Below are 23,240 nucleotides of genomic sequence, written 5' to 3' on the forward strand. Positions count from 1 at the left end.
GTATTAATTTTAAATACAACTGTGACCAATTTTATCAAAGGACATTTCAGTTTGTTAGCTGTTAATAAACATCTTCAGAAACACAGAGCATAATCCATAAATGTTTGCTGCTTCTACTGTGAAGTGACATTTAAATAGGACAAACCCCCTAAAATGAATGCAATAATGGAAAATGGGTGGAAAAGCATCTTAGGGGGATAAAATGACCACAATCTGCTAACCTGCTACGATGACGTGGACCAATGACAAACAACAAGCTATGTTACTCTTTCTGTTATAAACTAGCTTAAGAAAGCTCTGGAAGATAAAGACCAGAATACTGTTTGCTCTACAATGTTCTATTAGCCACATAACTATCAGTTCCATGGCAAAACAAGACAATGTTATCATTCAAAATGTCTTAGCCTTAATTTTTAAAAGCTCTAAGAGACAAGCTTTAAAAACACTTACAATACACTTATGGTCAATGTAAAGTCTGACATAGTAAATGTATATCTAGATACACAGGAATAACCTAAAACTCTATGATACTTTATGGACTCATGATTTCATCAACGTATGCATAACTTTCATAGATGCATAACAAAAAACTAAAAAACAAAACAAAACACAACAGCCCCCCAAAACCAAAAAATATCAAGTGGCCAAGTTAAAATCTGAGAGTTGATCACTAATGAAAAATTCAAACTAATTCTAATTCATTTGGCAAAAACCCCCCCACAATTCTGTGGCAAGCCAGTAAGACATACACTTTATTGGCATGTACTCTGCATAGGTTTCCGCATGGCCCATTTCTTCTTCATCTTCTTCCTCTGGTTCTTCTTCATCTTTAACCACTGGTACTTTCTATAACACAAAAAGTTTGTTAATCAAAGAGTAGCTTTCATTTCCTGAACTACTAATAATATTTAAGAATATAGGTTCTCATTCATGGAAACATCAAGTCCCAACTACACCACCACCAGAATCTTTGCCAGCATGATGAAACTTCTCCCAAATCCTGTACATTCTCCTCTTTCTCTCCAACAATCTAAATTCAAATCCTCAAACCTCATATAGTATATGGAGACTCCCTGGCTGGATGATTCCAGGTGTTCCTTATCCCCTTCCCATCCATTCCAGGAGTTAGAGCCTGAAGAGACCATTACCAATCACTTAACCTATTTAGTCCAGCAGGTTGAGTGATGTGCCAAAAGGTAGCAGAGAGAGGAGTTCTCCACAATATCCAGCTGCCTCTCCTCTGCAATGGATGGCTTTTGTCTGAGATCTCGACTATATTCCAGGTCCTTCACCCTCACTCCCAAGAGCAGGCCCAGGGTTGGCAAGGTAGGAAGGGCAGTAGGGCTAAGCCCATTCTTCCTCTGCTTGAACCAGTTCACAGGCAATTCCTTCTATCCCACAGAGATGAATGTTACTGCTATTCCTCATAAAAGCATTGTCATATGAAGTGATAAAATGATATTATACTTCAGATACATCCTGAATTGAAATTCACAATAGGTTTTTTCCTAGGATTTTGATCATTTACCTGTTTTGAGAAGAAATCACTTTACAAATTCTCAATCATTAATTTACAAAATCAAATAGCTCCCTTTAAAAGATGAGACTGCTTTTGATTAACTAAAGAAGGGCAGCTGGGTGGCACCGTACATAGAATACTAGGGCTGGAGTCAAGAAGACCTGAGTTCAAATCCAGCCTCAGACACTTTCTAGCTGTGTGACCCTAGGCAAGTCACTTAACCTTGTTTCACTTTCCTCCTGTAAAATGAACTGGAGAAAGAATTGGTAAAGCATTCCAGCATCATGACCCCAGTAGGGTAACAAGGAGTAGGACACGACTGAAATGACTCAACAACAAAATGAAAGAAGTCCTTTCAATTCTTATTTTTTTCCCTAATGTTTCCTTCCACATCATTGTCCAAACTCTAGTTCTGGCCCATTACACATTTTGTCTACATTACAGCAATAGCCAAACCTCATCCCTGTTTTTGTCCACTAGTCTTTTCCCCCTCCAAACTCCCAGTTTTATTTCACTAAAACACCCACAGTGGAGCTCTTTTGTTTGTTTCTGATCAAGAGACAGCAGTGTAGTGAACAAAGCTCAGGCTTTAGCTAACAAATGTACTGGCTCTGTAAGAACTAGGCAAGTCACTGCTCCTTTTAGTCCCCCTCGGGGGCATTCTGTGACTAAGACTTGTAAAAGTGCTGCTCTGCATTGGGAGGAGGAGATTCCTTATACTGGGAGCCATGAAATAAATCACAGGTCTGGCCAAAAACAGAAACTCCAATCACATTCTCTTGCCAAGGTTCTCTACTCACAGCATCAAGTCCAAGTCGCCCCTCAGTCTGCCAATCAAGGTGCTGGAACAAACCTCTCACTTCCCTTTTCTCAATATTTGTCTATTCTAGCAAACCTTACCTCCGTCTATTCAATGGCTGAACAGCTCAAAACAACGGATTCTATTACATTTTTGAAGTTTGCTGGGAACAAATCATTACTGAATATATTTTCTTATTCCCTGAAAACTCACCATAGTGGGCGAAAAACTTCTCATTTTGATGTCATTGATCCATATTCGTGCAACCTCTTTATTAGAAGCTTCTTTCTTGACTGCTCCATTGCTGACATCAGCTTTAGAAAAAGAAAAGCCACTGCGTGTTTTAAAGAGTGATTTTCAATACCTGTCTCCTCCTCCACGGTTTTACTATAACATTTACCCACCCCCAACAAAGGTTTGCACAACTACCAGTTTCTCAATCTTTTATATTTTACAGAAATTACGCCCTAGAATTTTAATACTATGATTTATTGAACCAAAAAATACTTTAATGACAATCTGAACCTCAATTAAGCAATGTCTCGCTAGAAAAACGTGGACACGAGTTTATGAACCAAGGGTCAAAACAAAACAAAACTACAAAAAAACCCTGAATTTAATATACATATAAAAGGAGAGTTTTTATTTTGAGATACCTAAGTGGTTGAATAGAAACCCACAAACCCAGTGTTATCACCAAAGTGGAATTATTCTTACCTGAGCTGATGGTACTTATTACCTTTGGAGGCAAAACAATTATTTCTGGAAGAAAAAAATCAATTTGGGAACTTTTTTCTCCTTCTCCCCTTCCCAGAGGTAAGACTCAAAAACAATTCGGTGTCTGATGCTAAAGGGTACTCTTGCTGCCTTTTCACTCTATATTAAGAATACCCTTACATAAATAGATGAGATGCAGAAATCATGTACTAATGATCATGAGGCTAAGGCAGCATGGACAGGGAGGCGGGCCTCGAAGCCAGGAAAACACACACACCTTGACCCTGGGCAAGTCATTCAACTTGTCAGTGTTCTACTCCAGTAGTATCAAAGTCGAAATAGAAACAGGGACCATACAGAGTATGTAGAAGGAACCCTGTGGACTAAATGCTGACAGTTTTAAAATGTAGTGTTATCTATGTTTCACCGTATTTTTAAAACTTTGTTATATATTTTCCAATTACATTTTAATCTGATCTGAGTCAGTAAGGTGCTTTGCAAACCTTGTGTGAAAGCACAATGTAAGTGATGGCTGTTGCTCTTATTATTTCTATAACAATGAAACCACAGGTCTAACTTCCTGTGTGTGTTCGTCCTTCAATTGCTGAAGAAGACCATGCCATCAGAGAAATAATGACATGACTTGCACTTGACCTTGCTCCTATCATAAGGCCAAACGACATGTTAAGTTAGAAGTAATGACGATCAGGAGGATTGTTTCTCTACCCTTTCTCTTACAATTCCCCATGGAAACATCAGGGACCCCATGAGACTCAGAGAGTTTGGCAGCAGGAAAGTCTTATTTCTCTTTTGTACCAGAGGCAAATCATAGAAACAGTGCAAAGTTCAATACCACTTAACAACACGTAAAAGGGTTAAATGCTCCGAATGTCCAAGTCTACAGGTCACACTTCATAGAGTTTCTTTTACTAACCCCAGGATCTTGAAATCAGGAGACTCATCAAAGGGCAGTGTGGTTGTTTAGCTACTGTTTAGTCATGCCTGATTCTTCCTGACCCCATTTGGGGTTTTCTTGGCAATTTCTTTCTCCAGCTTATGTTACAGATGAGAAAACCGAGGCAAACAGTTAAGTGACTTGCCTAGGGTCACAGAGGTATTAACTGTCTGAGGTCAGATTTAAACTCAGAAAGATAAGTCTCCTGACTTCATGCTGGGTAAACTATCCACTTTGCCATCTATCTGTCCTACCAAAGGACGGTGCAGTGACTTGCTTAACTGCTAAGAAAAAAAGGCAAAATGCTGAAATACCCCAAAGGTACATATATTAATGCTGCTTGGGGTGTTTGATTGGGCTGCTACTTAACATTCTGGTCATCTGCAAAGTAGGTAAAAAATGAAGGGATGCATTGTGTAGGGATGTTTTACTCAGAGTTAGGATTTATACTGGCTCTATTGGAAAGTTTGGAGCTCATAACAACTCATCAAAAGGATTACTTTATCTCTAATCTGATGTCAAAGTACATTATTTACCAATTAATCTAAACCAACAATGACGGCAACATTCTACTCCTACTTTTGATTCCTACTACGCTAAGCACTTAGTGTTGGGAAGTGGGTATGTAAACACAGCTTCTGCCCCATAGAGGCTTGCTACTTTGAGGACAAAAGAGACAAGGAGGAAATGATTATAAGAAAACTTATGATGTCTTACATGATGTGATGGTAAGTATTGGAAGGCAGATTCATCCATGGTGGCTGATATATCTATGGAAGGAGAAGGTGATAACTGAACTATGTCCTGAAGAACAGGCAGAATGTAAACAGATGAAAAGGAAAGAAGGGTACAGGGCATTCCTGGCAGAAAGAACAACATACACAAATAAAAATGGCCTGTTTAGAAGACAAATAGTGGGCAGAACACCCTGACTGAAACTGAGGGTTTATGTCATAAAGTAGTGACAGAGGCTGACATCTGAATTCTGTTACTTCCAAATTGTGTAACCTACGACAAGTGCAGGAGTCACCCTGGAACCTGCTTCATCATCTGTAAAACAAGGAGATTGGACTGGATGGCCTCAAAATTCTCTATCTATGATCCTATGAACAAGCCTCGCTGAATGACAAAATATATATGGAATTGGGTAAGGGGCAAAGTCAAACATAACACCTAAGTGACTGAATGGTAGTATCTTAACAGAAAATGAGAATGTGGAAGCCTTAAGCTAGTTCTGTACATACTGACCTTGAGATGGTATACATATAAATGGAGATGTCCTACTAGAAACTGACAGTATGGCCAGCATAGAAAAGACAGCTGAAGTCATAAAACAGAAAAGCAATTCACTGAAAGAATATAATGAGAGAAAAAGAGGGGAAAAGAAAAGAATCTCAGAGAATGCCCAGTTAGGAGGCAAGAGGAGTCGGCAGAATCATTGCTTTGTTCAGTTTTCAACTTGTGATTCAGAGTTTTCCCACTTTAGTAAAAATGAGAAGAGCTCCTGGTACTTATGTGATCACACCACTCTGACAGGCTTCTCAGGCCTATTCCTTACCCTTCTCTTTTCTTCCAAAACTGCTTCAGTGACTCTCAGCTTTCCAAACTCAATGCTTTCAGATCTATGCTCTGCGCTTCTCAGCACAGTCCAACAAGTAGAAAGTCTCTACTCTCGTAAAATGAAAAAGTCTGAACACAGATCCACTCCCCCCAACAAGGTCCCCACAAAACCAAAGAACAGTTACAATCAATGCCGATTATCCACAAGTGGGGTCATAACATATACACCCGAGGAATCATTCTCTTGTCCTGCCTCCTCTGCTCTGTGTCCTAAATCAGTCAGGCCCATGACCCTACCTTCATGGAAGGGAAGTTTATTACGTATTCAGTGGGAAGCACACCTAAAGACTGTCCAATTGGCACTCAGCAACCATTACAATGGCCCCTAATTAACGGCTGTAATTCTAAAAGGCAAATATCCCTTAAGCATAGAACAGCTTCATAGTGAGTTTCTGTAGCGCTTTTAAGATGGAATTCAAGATCAGTGGTATTCAAATAGAGAATGAAAGTCTTTGGAAGGTAACAAGTTCCTTGTCACGATATGTCTTCAAGAAAAGGTGTTATAGTAACCACTTGCTCTCAAGGGATTGGATTTAAGTTTGGGTACAAGTTAGACTAAATTATCTCATGGTCCCTTTCAACTAAGTTCTAGAAAACACTATTTTCCTCATGAAAAACAACTACTTACACTAACACAGGAAACCATGTTGGATGGGTATTCCAAGTATTATTAACTCCATTTGGCAGTTAAAGAAACCGAGGTCCAAAAAGGTCAAAGGAGTTGTCACAAAGCTGGTCAGCTGCAGAGCTGGTATTAGAACATGGGCTCTTTGACTCCAAATCTGTACTCTCCTTCTGTCCCCATGCTGCTCCTCAAATGAAAGGTTTCCCAATTTTCCCAGGCATGAGTACTCTCTCCCTGTGAATGGTACTTTGTAGCTTTCTTACTGTATGATCATATTATACCTTTCATCACAGTTAAACATGTACCTCTCTCCCCACTAAACAGGAAGCTCCATGAGGACAGAGACCAGGTTGTTGGGCTGTGGGTTTGTTGTTAAATTTCTCAAAGTAAGTGTGCACAGGGCCTCAATGAAAGGTTGCTGATATTTTAAAGCTTTAAATCTTTCAATCATATATCCTGTATACAACATACCAATTCACGTAGATAATACTTTCCCCAAATACAATTCTGTTAATATTTGGTCATATAATACAACCCCCCCCCCCCCCCCCCCCCCACGGCAGACATTCTTAATTTCTCTTTCTCCTGAAGACATCAGAACAGTATCAGTGAACATGAGAAAACTTACTGGCTGCTGTTGCCACTGGCTGCGCAATGTTAGCAGGCGGCTTCAGTTTCATGAGTTCATTAAGACTGTTATTTTTCAGCAGATCTTTCAGCTGGATCTGGTCCTTCGAAGGTGTGGTGGTCAAGGCATTACGGACTGCTGGTGCCGAAACCGAAGGCCTTGTGTTTGTGCTAGTCTGGATAATTTTTGTTAAAGTTATGGTTTGTCTTGTAGTTGTTACTGGTGTGGTTTTAGTCATAACAATTGTGGTTCCCAAAGTTGGAAGCTGATTTATCTGATTCAGCACAAAAGTTGTAGTAGATGGCGGTTGTGGCTATGAAGAAACAATACCAATGACAACATCAGGGACCATGGACAGCAGAGCTCGGTTTAATGTGTCTCTAAGATAAATATCAAACGATCTGAAATTCTGCAGACTGTTTGAACTGCCAGGTCCCTGACAACTTTTGGTTCATTTTCCTTAATTTCTGCAACCCTCACTTTGCCTCAAAGTCAACTGGGACTGTACAACTTCCTACACTAACTACCCCCCTTCCCCAGGCACCATCAGGGTCTCTCCAAGTCTACAATTCTATTTTAACACTGAATTTGATTCTATATATAACTGCTTAGTGTGCAGAACCTGGGAAATTGAAAAGAAAACCACACATCCCAAGAATATGAATTATTCTGGCAAATAAAAGCATCTCATGAACAAATTACTACTACATCTGAGTTTATCATGAAACCACGTGGTCATGGAGTTTGGAGAAGAGAGGAAACAATGAGTGTAGATAAAGAGTTAAGAGTTTACAACCTGACTATCTCTCAAGTTGATGGGATTCAATAGGCACTTTCATGCAAATAATAATAGCAACAACTTTTTGTCTGTTACCATCTCTTTTACAACAAAATGACAGGAAGGTTCTCCAATGATTTACCATGACAAATGAAAATTTAGTATTTTCATTTATCAGAACACATCTATAACTTCACCCCCCCTCCAACAAAGTATACCTCATCTTTGGTTAATGCACACTCCAAGAATTTTTAGGGTGTCAGAATAAGTTTAAAGCAAACTCTTAAGTACTTCAAGTTTAAATAATGCAGGCAGTTTCTCTTCTTGCATTGTCTTAATGTGGTAACTGCCCCAAGAAATGAGATTTCTGAGTGGAACCACAGGTATGACATACACTGATAAGCATAGCTTTGGGGACCTAACTGAGGTTTTAGACAAAAGCTGTGTTTCTGTGAGGGAATACGACACTTGAAAAATGAGAGGGATTCCAATCGAACTGAATTTAACACCAGGACCCCTTTCTTTCTGGAACTCTACACCCTAGTATTACCATACACAATTCTAAATCATTCTTACCCTAACATTTAATAGTGCTGGAGTAGATACAGTCTCTGGTTCTTGCTTAACAGGAACTGTTGCCTCAGTGTCCAAGCCTAGTTCTAATGCACTAAGTGGCACTGACTGGAGAGAGAGACAGAGAGAGAGAAGAGAGAAGAAAATGTGTGTGCAGTGGACAAAAGATACAGAAAGAATGAGAGCAAGCAAGTTTTGGTATTTTTGAGGTTGCTTATAAAATTTCAAAATTAAAATATCTTATATTTAAACTGAAAACAAAGTCCTTTAATATAAAGACATCACAAAGGAAATATAAATTCACTACCTTACAATAAAACCCTTTATTTTAATGCAAATGGGATCTTCAATGAAATCCTAGATCAGCATGTAAAACATAATAAACTAAAGGTATAATCTTTCTAATTAGCTCCTTTGAATATCAATTTTGTAGTCTAGTTTTGCTTAGAGAAGATGCACACATGAATCTAATAAATCTAATTTCCTAAAAATGTACATATGCAAAGATGTTATAGGGACCAACTTTATCCATTAAATAGATATTATTAAGGTCTAAACAATTTCTTATTCTTCAGTGTGTAGAAACATATGCAATAAAATAACCAACAGAAACATTAGAAGAGTTCTAGAAAAAATGAAGATACTTAGAAATAAATTCATATGCAGCTTAAAACTTGGAAGTTCTACATCTATGCATTCCTTCTGTCCATAAATCTCCAAAATCATGTCTTAAAGTAAGGAAAGGAAGCATTAACAAGAAAATTCAAGAGATTCTGGAGAATGTTCTTACCTGCTGAACAGGTGGAGTGGTTGTTGGACTTGCAAGGCCTGGGTCTCCACTATCAATGTCAAAAAGATCATTTGGACTAATTCCACTCTCACTTAAAGCAGCAAGCAACAGATCTTGTCCCGGCTCCACCATCTTTAGGATGAAACAGTGAACATCATTAACACGTCACTTTGATGTTACATTACACTTCACTATTCTCTTTACCAAAACAGACTTTTGTGAAGATGTATTTCTACAGGAATCCTCAAAGTTGATGACCTTTACAGTGTACTACCGAATATCGCACATGCTGGGGAAACAAGAAGAAATAGATCTGTCTGTGGGACTGAGTAGTCAGATAAGGATGTCTGTCGGCTCGGGAGGGAGAAAAGACAAATAGGTCCAAGGGTTCCCTCTCATTAACCAACAGTGATAACGGTTCCTAAAAATATAAACAAACAAACAACAACAACCACAAAAATCACACACAACTTGAGGGAGAGGATAAGAGAAGCCAAGTGTCAGGACCTCACTGCACAAATTTTATTGAGAACCATCACAACTCAATGTTCTCAGTCCCTCTTTCTGCCCTCTCAGACCCAGGAGTACCCATTGGGCTTCTTGATCTACATACCCCACTGGTAGGCCCAGAACCACCCAGTCATATTGGCACAGGTAATCATACTGAAATACCTGTCAGGAAGAAGAATTAGACTTGATCTGCTTGGCAGCAACAGGCAAAACCACGAACAATTAGGCTAACTATAAGGAAAATTTCCAAACAATTAGAGCTATTTAAACAAGTAGAGTTTCCCTCTCAGCAGAGGTTTTCAGGCCAACACTACATGACCCAATGGTCAGTTATGTCAATCACATAAGCCTTTTTGCTAATCTTCACTGGATATCCCACCCCATCTTCCCTACCTTTGTATAGGCAGTCCTCCATGCCTAGGACAGGTTGCAATTTATAGTTCTGAAGCATGCAATGTAACAGTAGTAACAGGAAAATCATAAAAGGCTTATTGTGTGAAGGCCAAGGATTATGCAGTTTAGTGGCAGGCATTTTCCTTAGGACACAGAGACTCAGAAACGGCTAAAGCATTAAAGAAGATGGGTGAATATAATTACCTGGGTCTCAAAGGTTGAGCTATGCACTGGCCTCTAAAGAAAAGAAGTAGGAAGGAGTCAACAAAACACTACAGATAAACAGGAGGGAAAAAGAATGCATTCTACCTCTGAGAATCCTTGGACTCCTTCAAAGCTCAAGGCAATCAGCTATAGGAGGGAGGCCTTTCCTGATCATACCCAGCTGTTTGTGTCTTCCCTGCTCCCCCAATCTTATATTTATTCTACATATCTACGTAAATACACTGCCTCCCCTGGTAATACTAGAAGCAAGATTTGGTGCCTCTAGAGCCCAGCACAATGCCTGACACATAAAAATCTCCTATGAAATCACTGTCATGGCACAAGGGGGCTTTGTGTTCAGATGCACATTGGCTGGATCAAGAATCTTAAACTGGGGCATATATACATCTTTCACTAACCTATAACTGAAATTTACTATTTCCTAAAGTAATTTCCTTTAGTATTTTCCTTTCTAGGCTTCTAGCCTTTGGTCTTCCTTAAAGTTTACATCTAGGGAGCTCACCCAACGTTCAAGGAAGGTAGAAGGACAGCTCTCCTTTCTCCAAAACTTGCTTTCCAACATGTAACCAGCCTATGTCTCCTACCAGTCACGAGTTTCTTGAAAGTCATTGTTGGTAATAAGCTTCATCCTGCTTATATCTTCTTTTCCACTACTTAAAAACTGCCTAAATTCATGGGGGCAGCTAGGTGGCACAGGGAGTAAAATGCAGGCCTGCACTCAAGAAGACTCATCTTTCCTGAGTTCAAACGTGGCCTCTGACACTTACCCAGCTAGGAAACCCTGGGTAAGTCAACACTGTTGGCCTCAATTTCCTCATCTCCAAAAATGAGCTAGCAGAAGGAAATGGCAAACCACTCCAGTATCTTTGGCAAAAAATCCTTAACGGGGTCACAAAGAGTCCAACACAAGTTAAAAACAACTGAAGACTAACAACAAAATCTAAATTCATTACCTAACTTTTACCTAATAATATTGTCCTGGAGACAATGGTATTCAGATTTGTAGCCAATAGAGTGTGACCAAAAGAATACAGGTCTGAAAAACCCATTGTCCCTTTCAACTCTCAGATGTAAACCCATCAGCCAAGAAAAAAACCCTTTGCCTCGACCCTCTTTTACCATTGTAGACTTGTTTTCATCCCACAAATCTATTTCATTGCAACATCTCTTCTCCTTGCCAGTGTCCACATGGAACACAAGCTTTCACTTAGGTCATCCCCACTTTGAATCTTTTCTTCATCCTCTATCAACCTATGCCATTATTTTAAGAAATAGCTTAATTTACTATTCCTTCAAGAAGTATTTTTCTGATTTAAGATCATTTTTTTGGTCTACATTCTCTTAGTTATTTTGTTTCCAACTTATTATAGGCTGTGGGTAGGTCATAAAGGTTAAAGGCTCACAACTTATGCCGAAGGGAGTTTAGAGACTTAGTCTAATCATCTGATTTACAAAAGAGGAAACTGGTCCAGAGAGGGTGACTTGCCCAAGGCTACGCAGATGATAAGTGACAGCACCAGGTCTTCTGAATCAAGTGCTCTTTCCACTACATCAGAATGACCCTCAGCAAACACGTACTGAGTGAAAGGAGATGGCAACTCATGCAGAGAGAGGCAGCTTACTGTGTGTCCTGAACTTGTAGTCTGAGTGGATCTGGCTCTGAACCCTGCTTCTGACAATGACTAGTTCTTTGTCCCCGTGCTAATATCTAAACCTCAGTTTACTCATCTGTAAAACAGAAAAGGTAGCTATAGTACTTACCTCAGAGAGCTATTTTGGGAGACTAAATAGGCACTACTGTGACAAGGTAGTCCAAGGTATTTAGTAGTGTTTCTTGTAAAAATGTTTTCTGTCTTAACCAGTTTGTTTTTTCCAACCAAAAATGTTACCTACCATTCCTAATTAGATCACATATTGACTGATGGAGGTGCTCTGTAAAATGTTCAAATCTGGGAAATACTTCACTGTCAAAATGAGGAAGGAGTGAAGTGACAGTTAGGCAAAAGAGTGTCAATTTGACCAAGGAAAGGCAAGGACATAGTGGTGTATCTAGAATTCCAAGAGGATCGGAACAATTTCAAAGAATATTTCTCATACATCATTTTCTTGATCAAGGACAGAGCACACAAGTTGTCTACTCGTCTTTTCAACTACAACAACATATTTTAATTCAAAGGCAGGGTGTATGATGTGTGAATCTACCTACCTATGTTTTAATATGTTGAACATGCAAATATGCACCACTCTTTTGGACCACACAACATCTTAACACTTCTACAAACATGGAGAAATAATCTGCAAAGTCTCCATTTATAATTTCCCTTTGAGACAGAAGTGGCAGCTTTCTTTGCCAAATACAGGTCTGAGGGTGGGAGTGAAAAGATATGAATAAAGAATGGTCATACCTTATCAGAAGTGTAGGTGACTCACATGAAAAAGATTGGAAAAAAGGGGCTAGGTGGGAAATGCCAGCAGCCTGCTAACTATTCACTCTGGAATGGATGGAAAAATCTGTATAGGAAGATCTCATGTCTTAATTAAAACTGTCATGCAAAAATATTAACTGCTACAGAACTGAAAATGTGACAGGTACATTATGTATGGCTTAATGAAATTTGTGTATGTAATCCAAAGGAACACATTTGTTTGTGTTATACTGTACCTCACAGAATCACTGTCTGAATTGGCACCAAAGAGATCACCTAATTCAGAGGCTCTTATCCTTTTTTGTGTCAGGGACATCCCTTCTTTCTGCCTCTTCTCCTGCCTCACTTTCCTCTTTGGCAGTCTTATGAAACTTATGGCCCACTTCCTCCTCAGAATGTTTGTTTTAAAAATCATAACTAAAGGTGGAAAGGAAGAAAATCAGAGTCTGTCCATGGGAAGTTAGAAACCTTTTTAGATGGTTTCACTGGACTGATGAGAAAATACAAAAATGAAGGGAGTGGTAAGGATATAGTATGCTACAGGAAGAGACCATCTATTCTGAATTTTTTAAAATGCGGGAGAAAAATATGATGGTTGTTGTAAAGCACAGCCAAGATTCATCCAAGTTCCTTTATTTCCCTCCAGTATAAAGAAAATTTTATCTTAACGGGCAGATCCCCACATTCAGGTTTTGTGGAGATTTAAGCCAGAGGTAGCTCAAAGAACCTGTCCAATATACAAACTACTTCATCAATGCCAAGGACCACCATAGACCATCAACTACTCATTATGCTACCCCCCCATCCCAAAAACCTCACTATAATTAACAAATACACATTGATGGCATTATAGTTGTTTTTATTAGGTATTAGAAATTAGAAATTTGGCAAACACAAAAGCAGGGACATTGTACCTTATACTTACTACTATACTAAGAGACAGGCCGGCAAGGATGGGGTTACAAGTATCACTGCAGGAGTACCCACATTAATTAGATCCTAGATCATCCATTCATCTGAGTAAGAAGAGCTCAAAAACTACAGATGGTTTTCAGCCCCTACTCTCTGACAGCCACTGAGTTCATTCAGATCCTCAAATGTTAAGAATTATTATGCGAATTCTTCATTACATATACACGATGAAATCCAGGCATTCTTTCCCTTCTAAAAATTCTTTTCAACTGTACTTTTTGCTAAAGTTTTCTGTTCATACACTTGTTAACAAATAATCAAGGTGAAAAAAGGTACAAACAACCTGTATGATATACATTATGCTAAGTGCATAAGAATACAGACTGTTAGGTCAGATGAAGCAGGAACCCTCAGTCCAGATCCTTGGCGGGAAGCTGCAGGCACCAAGCCATCAAATTAATTCTTGACACTAAACTGACAGAAATACATTCCTACCTATTCAGAAACCATTTCAAAATCTATGGTCCAAAGGGGACCTTACAGATGTAATCCCAATACTTTAAAGATGCAGCAAGTAAGGGTTTCCCAAGATGACGATGATATTTAATGAAGCAGCAAAATTTGTTTCTTGTTTATTCAAAGGTCCAGTCTTTTTACAGTTATTACTTCTTATTCTTTTACAAGTAAACTTATCAGAATAGGATACAGTTAAGAGGAGGCTGGTGAAAAAAAGGCTAGCAATTAATCTACAACTTAAATACCAGCCATTCACCTCTCCCTACTTGAATAAAGTAAAACAGGTATAACCTTAGAATCTATTTCTTCCAGATTGCAAATAAAAAAAGTTTATGAACAGAAGCCACACAACACATCATTCAACATAATCGTAATATATATCCTAAATAATGCCAACTGAAAGAGAACTGTCCCAGTGTGCAAGCAAAGGGATATGTAGATTTTCATATTTCATGATTATGAGTACTCTATAAAAAGATGACCAAGATGGTTCAGCTTTTAGTGCGACTGCCAGCTCCTAACCCCAACCTCTAAAAAGTTACATTATTACCATGAACGTCTTCTGTCTTTAGAACTAATTATATAATCTTATATATAGCAACCCAATACAATAAACTCAAGTCCTTTAAGATCCTGATTATTGATATTCTTGAAAGGCTATCTGTCAAATTCACCAAGAATGATCATCAAAATAACAAGAATTTTTAGAAGACAATTTGTCTGAATTTCACAGGTCCCTATTATTTTGCTATGAAATGTAGTATTTATAAATTCTGGGTCTCACTAAGATTCAGGCAGGGATATTTGACAATGGGAAAGAGGAAAAATGATGTTATTTTCAGCAAAGGCAATAGGCCTTTTTGAACACCATGTTTTTACTTGCTTCTCACACATCAAGGAACCTGGCAAAAAAAATAAAACCCATTAGCATAAAAATTCCCCAAACTTATCATTTTACAACTACTGTACACTAAAGCATTTGTTCCAAAATAATTTTTGAAACATCTCTTTACATTGATGTGGTAAGTTTAAACAATTCAACTGAATGAATTTTGATGCCCTGAAGTCTGTTTTAACTACAAAAGAATATTTTTTATTTACAAAGTTATTATTGCTTTGTTCACCAAGAGATATACCAAAACAGGAAACTTAAACACATATAAGTGGTCTTAGCCTACAAGCAAAACACCAAATACCTGAGATACAAGAAAAGTTTTTAAATAATTTGAGGATTATTGACCAAATTTGATCAACTAACCAATTAAGGACCAATTTTCAATTACCTATGGTTAATAGGGCAACGCAATGATTCTCCATCCACAAGGAATACAACAACCTCACTCATTTTAGTCACTAATTGCAGTCTCTCCCCATGAACATCTATTACCAAAATGAACAAGTAGATAAAACTGAGCAATTTTTAGTTTTGCCTCTCCCTACTATCTTTATTTCCTTCAGTAAAGATGTTATAAAGCAGTAAAAGGAAACTTAAAAAAAGAAAAAAAAGGAATAAAAGAAATAGAGGACAGTGATGGCCCACCACCTGATTAAGAGTCCCTCAGTATTGAAGAGTTGGGTACACTAAGCACTAAAGTCTTTCATTAGAAACAAACTAACAATGCTGCTCTAAAACAGCACAGAAGCAGAGAAAAAAAGGAAGAAAGAAAAAGATGAAGAAAAAGAGAAAATAGAAAAACTTAAGAATCACCCTCTGTAACTGAAAATGGAAAATCATTATTATACAAGAAGCTGAACAACATCATTCCTATTCTTAAAAAATGAGAAAATATAGGTAAAGTGCTTTGAAAACCTTTAAGTCACATAAATATTAGCTATTTATTATCATCTACACTGAAATGTGTTCAAAGAACAAGGTTATGGTTCTCTTTGCAGTGATCCACCATATCTTTATATTTTTGGATAGGCACAGTAGTGTCTATTGTGCTGCAAGCTTATGTAGCCTGTTATCTGCCTTGTGACACAAAAATTATAATCATAAAAATTATGATTTTTAATCTTCTCCCTTCCATATTACTGATAAAAATTTAATTTTGCAGACTACAAATTGTAATGTGTACCATCTGCTGGTAACCCAGAATAAACTTTAATCTACATTCTATACAATGTACCCATTCACTTAATGTCTAAAATGATGAATCAAGTGAGTTTCAATGAAGTATCCAATTTGTCATTAATCATTAGGGTCCAAGGAAAATTGATGCAGAAATCCTTAAATATGCAGGAATCTTATCCTTAATCAAGCACCCAAGCAAAAAACTTCCCTAACCAACAATACCATACACTAAAAAACTTTAAAAAAGCAAGCATGTTTTGCTCTTGCACAGACACAGGAAAATATATCAGCGTGGTTAAGAATCCTATGAAGGACTCATCATGGTATCATTTTATATGCTTATAATTCAGTTAATTTACCAAGTTATTAAACACTTACTGTGTGCCAGGCAGCTCACAGAGGCAGAAGAAAGTAAATAAAAGTATTTATCTGTTCTTTTCCTAAAATGGCACCCTAAGCAATTCTCTGTTAGTTTCTCAATTTTTAACTATCTAAAAAGTATAGATATATACTTATAAATCGTTCTCACACGTGAAGTGTGTGTCTTTGGCAAAATTTATATAAAAAAGTGAATCCATGTATGTGCAGTTCCAGAATTTTAAGTACTATAATCACTAATTTAAAAAAATTTACCAACAGCTCAAACACCAATTACTCTAAAACAGGTAACAGGAATTAAACAAGGTTTAAAATATACTCAAAAGTTGGAACCTACGACACCGATCTTTCTCGATCGCACATTCAAACTTCATTGGCTCACTAACCAAGAAATTATACTGAAAAAGAACTTTAAATCTGACACGCAAAAATGTAATAAGTATTCACAATGTAGTGTTACCTCCCCACCCCACTTGTTTCTTCCTATATGAAAACCTGTATCCAAAAATACACTCCTGGAACCAAATTAGCAGGGGTGTTTAGAACATTTTAAATGTACTCAAACACCATCCAAATAAAGGCTTTAAGGGTTCTAGTTTAAGGTGCAATATGACGATTACTTTTTAAGCTGTTTTAAGTATAAGTAGTAGCAAAGAAATCAAATTTAAAAAGTGTGTAAGTAGTAACAAAGCAACTTCCCCTGAAACATCTGCGCTCATTTAGGGGAAGGAGAACACTTTCCCCCAAATGTGAATCCAGGAGTCACGCTAGTCTTTTTAATTATGTCCTTTTTTCGCACAGAACTACCAACTGAAGCAGTCATTTCTGTACTCTTAGCAAGAACATCACAATGGAACGACAGAGCGGTTAAGAGAACGGGCCTCCCCCAGCTGCGTCCGCTTGCCAGGAGTCCTTCAGCGGGCACGGCCCCTGTGTCGAAGCCCCTCGGACTCGGTCCGTTCTGCCTTTCCAGCGTCTTCCACTCCAGTGACCCCGGCCTCCTCCCGGTCCTTCTCCACTCCAGGCGTGGTCGCTGGCCCTGGACCCCGGCTTCCTCGATCCCCCTCGGTTCCAGGGACCTACACCTCGTCCGTGCACGGCCTGCCCGGTGAGAGGACGAGCCCCCGGGGGTCAGGGCCCGGGGCTCCACGCGGCCGACCTCTCCCGACCCCACGCTTCGGTAACTCTCCTTCCGTGCTCTGCTCCAGCGGAGCTGTGGGGAAGCGCGGGGCGAGGAGACGTTTTCTCCCAGGGCTACGGGGCAGAAAACTACGACCGCGGAGCGACACCTCCCCAAGAAAACACACCCCCAGCAGAGCCTCGGGGCGACGCGGGGACGGCCTCACCTTCGGCCACTGCGGAGAAGCCTCCCGGCCCGCTCGGCCCGCGCCCTCCAGGCCCCCTCGGGCCGGGCCGAACCCGCTCCGGCCCGGCCCGGCCCGTTGGAAACGCCGGGGGCTAAGCAACTTTAAAGGTCAGAGGGGCTGCTCCCACCTCCCCCACAACACGTGTTCAGCACAAACTTCCGGGTGCAGTTACAATTGGCTGCGGAACTCAACGGCCAAAGCCCGGGCTTCCTCTGACCCCGTTTTCTTTCCCTTTCATTCTGCCGAGTTTTGTGTTTTGTAACAAGCGCGCCCCAAAACAGCCGGGGCAGGCGGCGACCGGAGGGGCCCGGCGGGCGCCCGCGGACCGGCCGAGGGCAGCACGAAGCAGGGCCGGGGCAGGAGCCGCACGCCGGGCTCCCCAGAGAGACAGTCGGGCTCCAGACCCCGGAGCCCGGGCCGTGCAGCCCGGCCACTCCCCCCGGCCCAGGAGCCAGTCCATTTGGGGAAGTTTCGGGGCCGACGGCCCCCGCGGCTGTTCCCCACCCCTGGGGGAGGGGGTAAGAAAGAAGGGGTGCCCCTGAGCTCGCCAAGCCCCCCGGGCGTAAGAGAGCCCCCCACGTGCCGAGGCTCCCCCCCGTCTGACAGTCATCCCGGAGAGGCAGAAAGGAATCTCCGGCCCCGGAAAGCGAGCCCTCCGAGCCTTCCCCGAGGCAGGGGGTGTCTCCGACGACGCCCCTCCACCCTTCCCCCGGGCCCGAGCGGGGACAAGACCGCAAACGCGGGGTCAGGGGGAGGTCAAGCCCACACCCTCCTGCCAGCGCTGGGCCTGGGCTCCCCCGGCTGTGCCTCAGTTTCCTCTCGTGCACGGCCGCTCCCTCAAGCCGGAGACCCGGCACCTCGCGGCGGGGCCGGCCGGGGCCCCGGAGGGAGGAGGGACGGGCGGCCGAGGCCGAGGCGGGGGCTCGCCGCTCGGGTCCCGGCGTCAGGCCGGGGGCCCCTCAAGAACCGCAGCCGCCGTCGAGGGCTGGGGGAGGGGAAGGCGGCGGAGGCTGCCCGGGCAGGAGGCCGGGGCCTGGAGCGCACTCACCTTCTCCTCGGGATCCGGCGAGCCGGCGGCGTCGCGGAGGCTGCGAGGGCTCGAGGGCGGCGAGGCTGCAGGAGCGGAGGCGGCGGCGGCGGCTGCGTCCGGGTCTGCCTACCTCCCCGCCGCCATCTTGACGCCCCTCCTCCTCCTCCTCCCCCTCCCCCTAGCACCACTGCCCCCCCTTCCCGTCCCGCCCGCCCCGCGAGGGGTGGGGAGGGGCAGGAAGGGGGCGCTCGCGCCGACGCCATTCCACGTGACTTCCGACCGGGCCTCCGCCCACCCTCCTCGCCCCGCCTTTCACCGCTAGGAAAGGGGAAGGTGCCCCCCCCCATCTCCGAGAAGCCCCCCCCCCCTCCCCCGCAGTCCCCCAAATCCCACCGGCCTGGAACCAGTGGCTGGATCCGAGCGAACTCCAGAACCAGATGGGTCCATCTCTTCGGCTTAAAGATGGGCGAACGGTAAGGGGGGGGCGCGTTTTCGAGAAGGGGGAGGGGGGCAAGCGAAGGCCGTCTCGGATAGTCACGTGGCTACCGCTTCCTACGACGCAGCAGCAGATCTCGCGAGGATCCCCTACACCCTCCTCCCCTTCCCAGCTTCACCACGCTCTTACCATGCACTGGCTCCCCCCACCCCCGAAAGTGTTGCCGGGAAGAAGGTCTCGAACACCTCGCGGCGCCATGAGGAGGTCTGCCTGCGCGCAGGCGCACTCCGGCCTCAAGCTCCCAAATCAGCTGTTCCAGATCTGTTACACTTCAAAAGCCTGAGGAGCGAGTCGTTCTGTTCCCACGCTTCCCAGGCCTACTGGCGGGAACTTGTGCCCCGCTGGGAGCGCACCCTGCTGTGACCACGCCGGGCTGTGCGGCACACTGGGCAGTTTATTTGGGGAGAGGGGGGAAGACGACACGTCTCCCCACCCCCACCTCTCCTAGGCAGAAGAGACCCGGGTGAGGGGGTCGGATCCCACCTCGAGCCGCGGGCCAGAATGAATGGAAGCTTCCCAAGGGCTGTGCCGGTCCAGCCTTCGTGCCCATCTAGTGTATCAAAAGTGGCGCCCTAAGCAGGGGTTGGAAGACCTGCGTGTGAATTCAGACTTTGAAACCCCTTCAGAGTTTCAGTTTCTTTATTCCAAAAAAAACCAAGAACGAAACCAGCCTAGAATCTAAGTTGTTAGGGACCTAGTACAACTAATGCCTAAAGGAAAATTTCCTCTACAACACAATCCATGGACTTTAAATATATCATGCAATTTACAGTAATCCACTATCATCGATTTCCTTTGTCATCCTATGTATTTTATGCATTTAAAAACATTCTGAGAAAAGGTCCCTGGCTTCCCGTGCAAGACATTATACAAATTCTAGCTTGCTGGGATTACAGCAGATACTACTTGGAAACATTGTAGCTTGGAGTGACTAGTGCGAGGGAAGGAGAGGGGCACCCCAGCCTATATGGCTGGGAGACTTCTGAACAGCTGTGATTGTGGATAGAGCCCCTTTATCTAGAGGTAAGTATTACAGGTTTTTGAAGAGCAGTGATAAAATTGGGTCCCAGAGGTAGACCATCCAGTTTGAATAACATGGGAAAGAGCAGAAGCTGAGAGGTGAGGGCAACCGGGACAGTTCTGTGCTAAGGAGATGAAAATGGAGGGGTATTGTGCTGAAGGAAAAAAGGCAAAGGACAAAGTCTCAATTCTATAGGCCTGTAGGTGTAACCAACATTTGGGAAAAATTCTACTACATTATCGGATGGATGCTTTGTGATTATATAAAGAAACAATGACCACTAAGAGCTGCATGATTTCCCCAAGTCATTACGGATTACCTTATTTGTTTTTGATGGGATTAGTGGCAGATCCGTGGAATGCTATCAAAATATCAATCTTTTCCTGAAATCCAAATATTATTTTTGAGGATAAGATGGAGAGCTATGAGGTAGAGTAAGTTTAGGTGAATTCAAAACTAGTTTAACAATAGGACCCAAAAAGCCATAGTTAATGGAATAACATCAGTGCCGATGGCCTTTGGTTGACAGCATCAATGGTCTGAATATTTTTTGGTCTTATGATGTATCTTGGATGAAGACACAAGGAATGCTAAGCAAATGTACAAAAGAAACAAAACGGGCAGGGGTGAGAGACAGTAAAGATCCTAAGAGAGGGCAGTATGGGGAATATAAAGACCCAGCCTAGTTGGATTAACTATAATAGAAATAACCATAAGCTAGAAAGCAGTTTATGTGAAAAAGCTCTGGGGGGCTTTAGTGTCCTGCAAGCTGAATGAGGCAATATTGTGGCATACTAGTCAAAACCTAAACTGCTGTAAATCTTAGGTTGTCTTAAGTCAAACAGTTTACAGCACAAGAGAGTCAGTCACTGGTTTCATTACACTCTACCCTCGGTCAGATATCTGGAGTATTGTGTATTTAGTTCTGGGTGCTCCATGTTGGTAAAGACATAGACAACAACCAGCATTCAGAAGGGAGCTGGAGGTTTACAGATAAGGATTAGTTGGAAGAAATGGGGGTATTCAGCCTGGGGAAGGAAAGACTTGGGGGCAGGGGACATAGATAGCTTCTAGTCTTGAAGGTTCATAAGTTTGGCATTACTCTCTACTATTATTGAGAGCTGGTGAAACAGTGGAGAGAGGGCTGAGACCTGGAGTCAGGAAGACCTGAGTTCATATTTGGCCTTGGACATTTACTAGCTGTGTGACCTTGGGCAAGTCTGCCTCAGTTTTTTCATCTGTAAAATGGAGTTCATAACAGCATCTTACCTCCCAGAGCTGTGAGGATCAAATGAGATATTTGTAAAGAGCTTAGCACATAATAGGTGCTACACAAAATGTGTATTCCCTTCCCCCCCTCACTGTTCCTCACTTCATATTTCCAAATCAACTGCCAGAGCTTGGCATTTCTACCTCCATGACATCTCTCCCATCCCCAATCCCTTTGTCACTCTCCATGTAGGCCCCTCCTCTCTCTCCAGGACCTTTCCTGTGGCCTCCTGATCTGTCTCTACACTTCTCTCATCTACTGTCCACATGGCGGCTCAAGATCTTCCTTAAGTACAAACTTCTGTGGCTTTCCATTTCCCATATAGAAGGAATATATAAACTCTTTTGTTAGGCATTTTAAACCCTTCACAACCATCCCCTCAATCTACCTCGTAAGATGAAGCCAGTTAAACTCTGCTTACAGCCCCCCCTCCTCACACCCAGTACTTGGGCTACACTGGCTTCTTGTCTTTCTCACCCACCCATGGAGATGCTCTGTCTTTCACGGAATGCACTCCTTCTCCCCTCTGCCTTACAGCATCCCTCTCTTCCTTCAAGACTCAGCTGAAGCACCATCTTCTACATAAAGCCTTCTACTGCTAGTGTCCCTGTCTCCTACCTGGGACCTAGCATATAGAAGGCATTTAACAAATGCTTGTTAAAACTTTGAAAGACTTAAGAATACCCATCAACAGAATGATCAGCCCACAATTTCTGAAGACTCATGATGAAACATGCTCCCCACTCCTGATAAAGAGAGAGAAGACTGAGACATTTTTTGGACATGGCCAAAGTGGAAATTTGTTTGCTTGACTCTACAAATTTGTAATAGGACTGGGTTTTTTCCCTCTCTTAGTGGAGGGTGGAGGGAGGCAGAGGGTTACCATTTGGGAGGGTGAGAGAAGGCAGATCATCATGAAAATAAAATTTAATTTTAACAAATAGCTCTCTTAGGCTTGTTCTATGTGGTATGAGGGCAAAACTAGGAACAATGAGAAGTTTACGAAAAAAACAAACAAATCCAGGCTTGATGTCAGGAAAAGACTTCTGATAGTTGAAGCCATCCAAACAAACATGGGAACGGATTGTCCCTGGTGGTAACACATTACCTTCGCTAGGGTTCAAGTAGAGGGAGGTGAAACCACCATTAGTCTGGCACATTAAAAGACATAATTCCTGCTCAGCTTGAGTTTGGACTGCATGGTATTGAGGTCCCTTCCACCTTGGAATCTACAATAATAAACCAAATTTTACAATGTCATAGTTCATAAACACTTATTAAGCACCTACTTCATTCCAGGCACCGTGCTAAGCATTAGAGATACAAAAAGGAAAGAAAAAAGACAGTTCTTGCCCTCCAGGAGCTTCCAATAGAATTGGAGAAGCATAAAAGAAAGGTAAAAGAAGGAGGGGGAAGGCCCACGTTATGAAGAAGCCAGGTAGGAAATGAGACGTCTGTTCTGCCCCTCATCCTTAAAATGAAGTTGAGAAATTCTACTCCACCAGTTAGTTGGAGAGGAAGAGGGCACTGATGAGTTGTGATTACCAAGGCTGAATAAATCTTTCAAGCTGACAAGCTTTCCCAATGATGGGTTTACTGAGAGGCAGTAGAGAAAGAC

The 23,240-nt window shown here is 42.1% G+C and overlaps 1 protein-coding gene across 4 annotated transcripts in view; it reads right to left on the reverse strand.

The window, feature by feature from the left end:
• The window catches only part of SBNO1 (strawberry notch homolog 1), a 67,794-nt gene that overhangs the window by 21,414 nt on the left and 23,140 nt on the right, over nt 1-23,240 (reverse strand). Inside the window, exons 1-6 of one of the 4 annotated variants that reach the window (XM_072600651.1) lie at nt 18,854-18,988; nt 9,005-9,136; nt 8,218-8,322; nt 6,864-7,176; nt 2,532-2,632; nt 750-846 (exon numbers count right to left, since the gene is read on the reverse strand). In XM_072600651.1, coding sequence (XP_072456752.1) covers nt 750-846; nt 2,532-2,632; nt 6,864-7,176; nt 8,218-8,322; nt 9,005-9,136 — 748 coding nt within the window. In that variant the 5' untranslated portion in view covers nt 18,854-18,988. Of the gene's footprint in view, nt 1-749; nt 847-2,531; nt 2,633-6,863; nt 7,177-8,217; nt 8,323-9,004; nt 9,137-18,853; nt 18,989-23,240 lie in introns of those variants that run through there. The other 3 variants (XM_072600652.1, XM_072600653.1, XM_072600654.1) reach the window with 3 other exon arrangements.

The sequence above is a fragment of the Notamacropus eugenii genome, chromosome 4, assembly GCF_028372415.1.
Source record: "Notamacropus eugenii isolate mMacEug1 chromosome 4, mMacEug1.pri_v2, whole genome shotgun sequence".
In the NCBI taxonomy this organism is placed as follows: Eukaryota; Metazoa; Chordata; class Mammalia; order Diprotodontia; family Macropodidae; genus Notamacropus; species Notamacropus eugenii.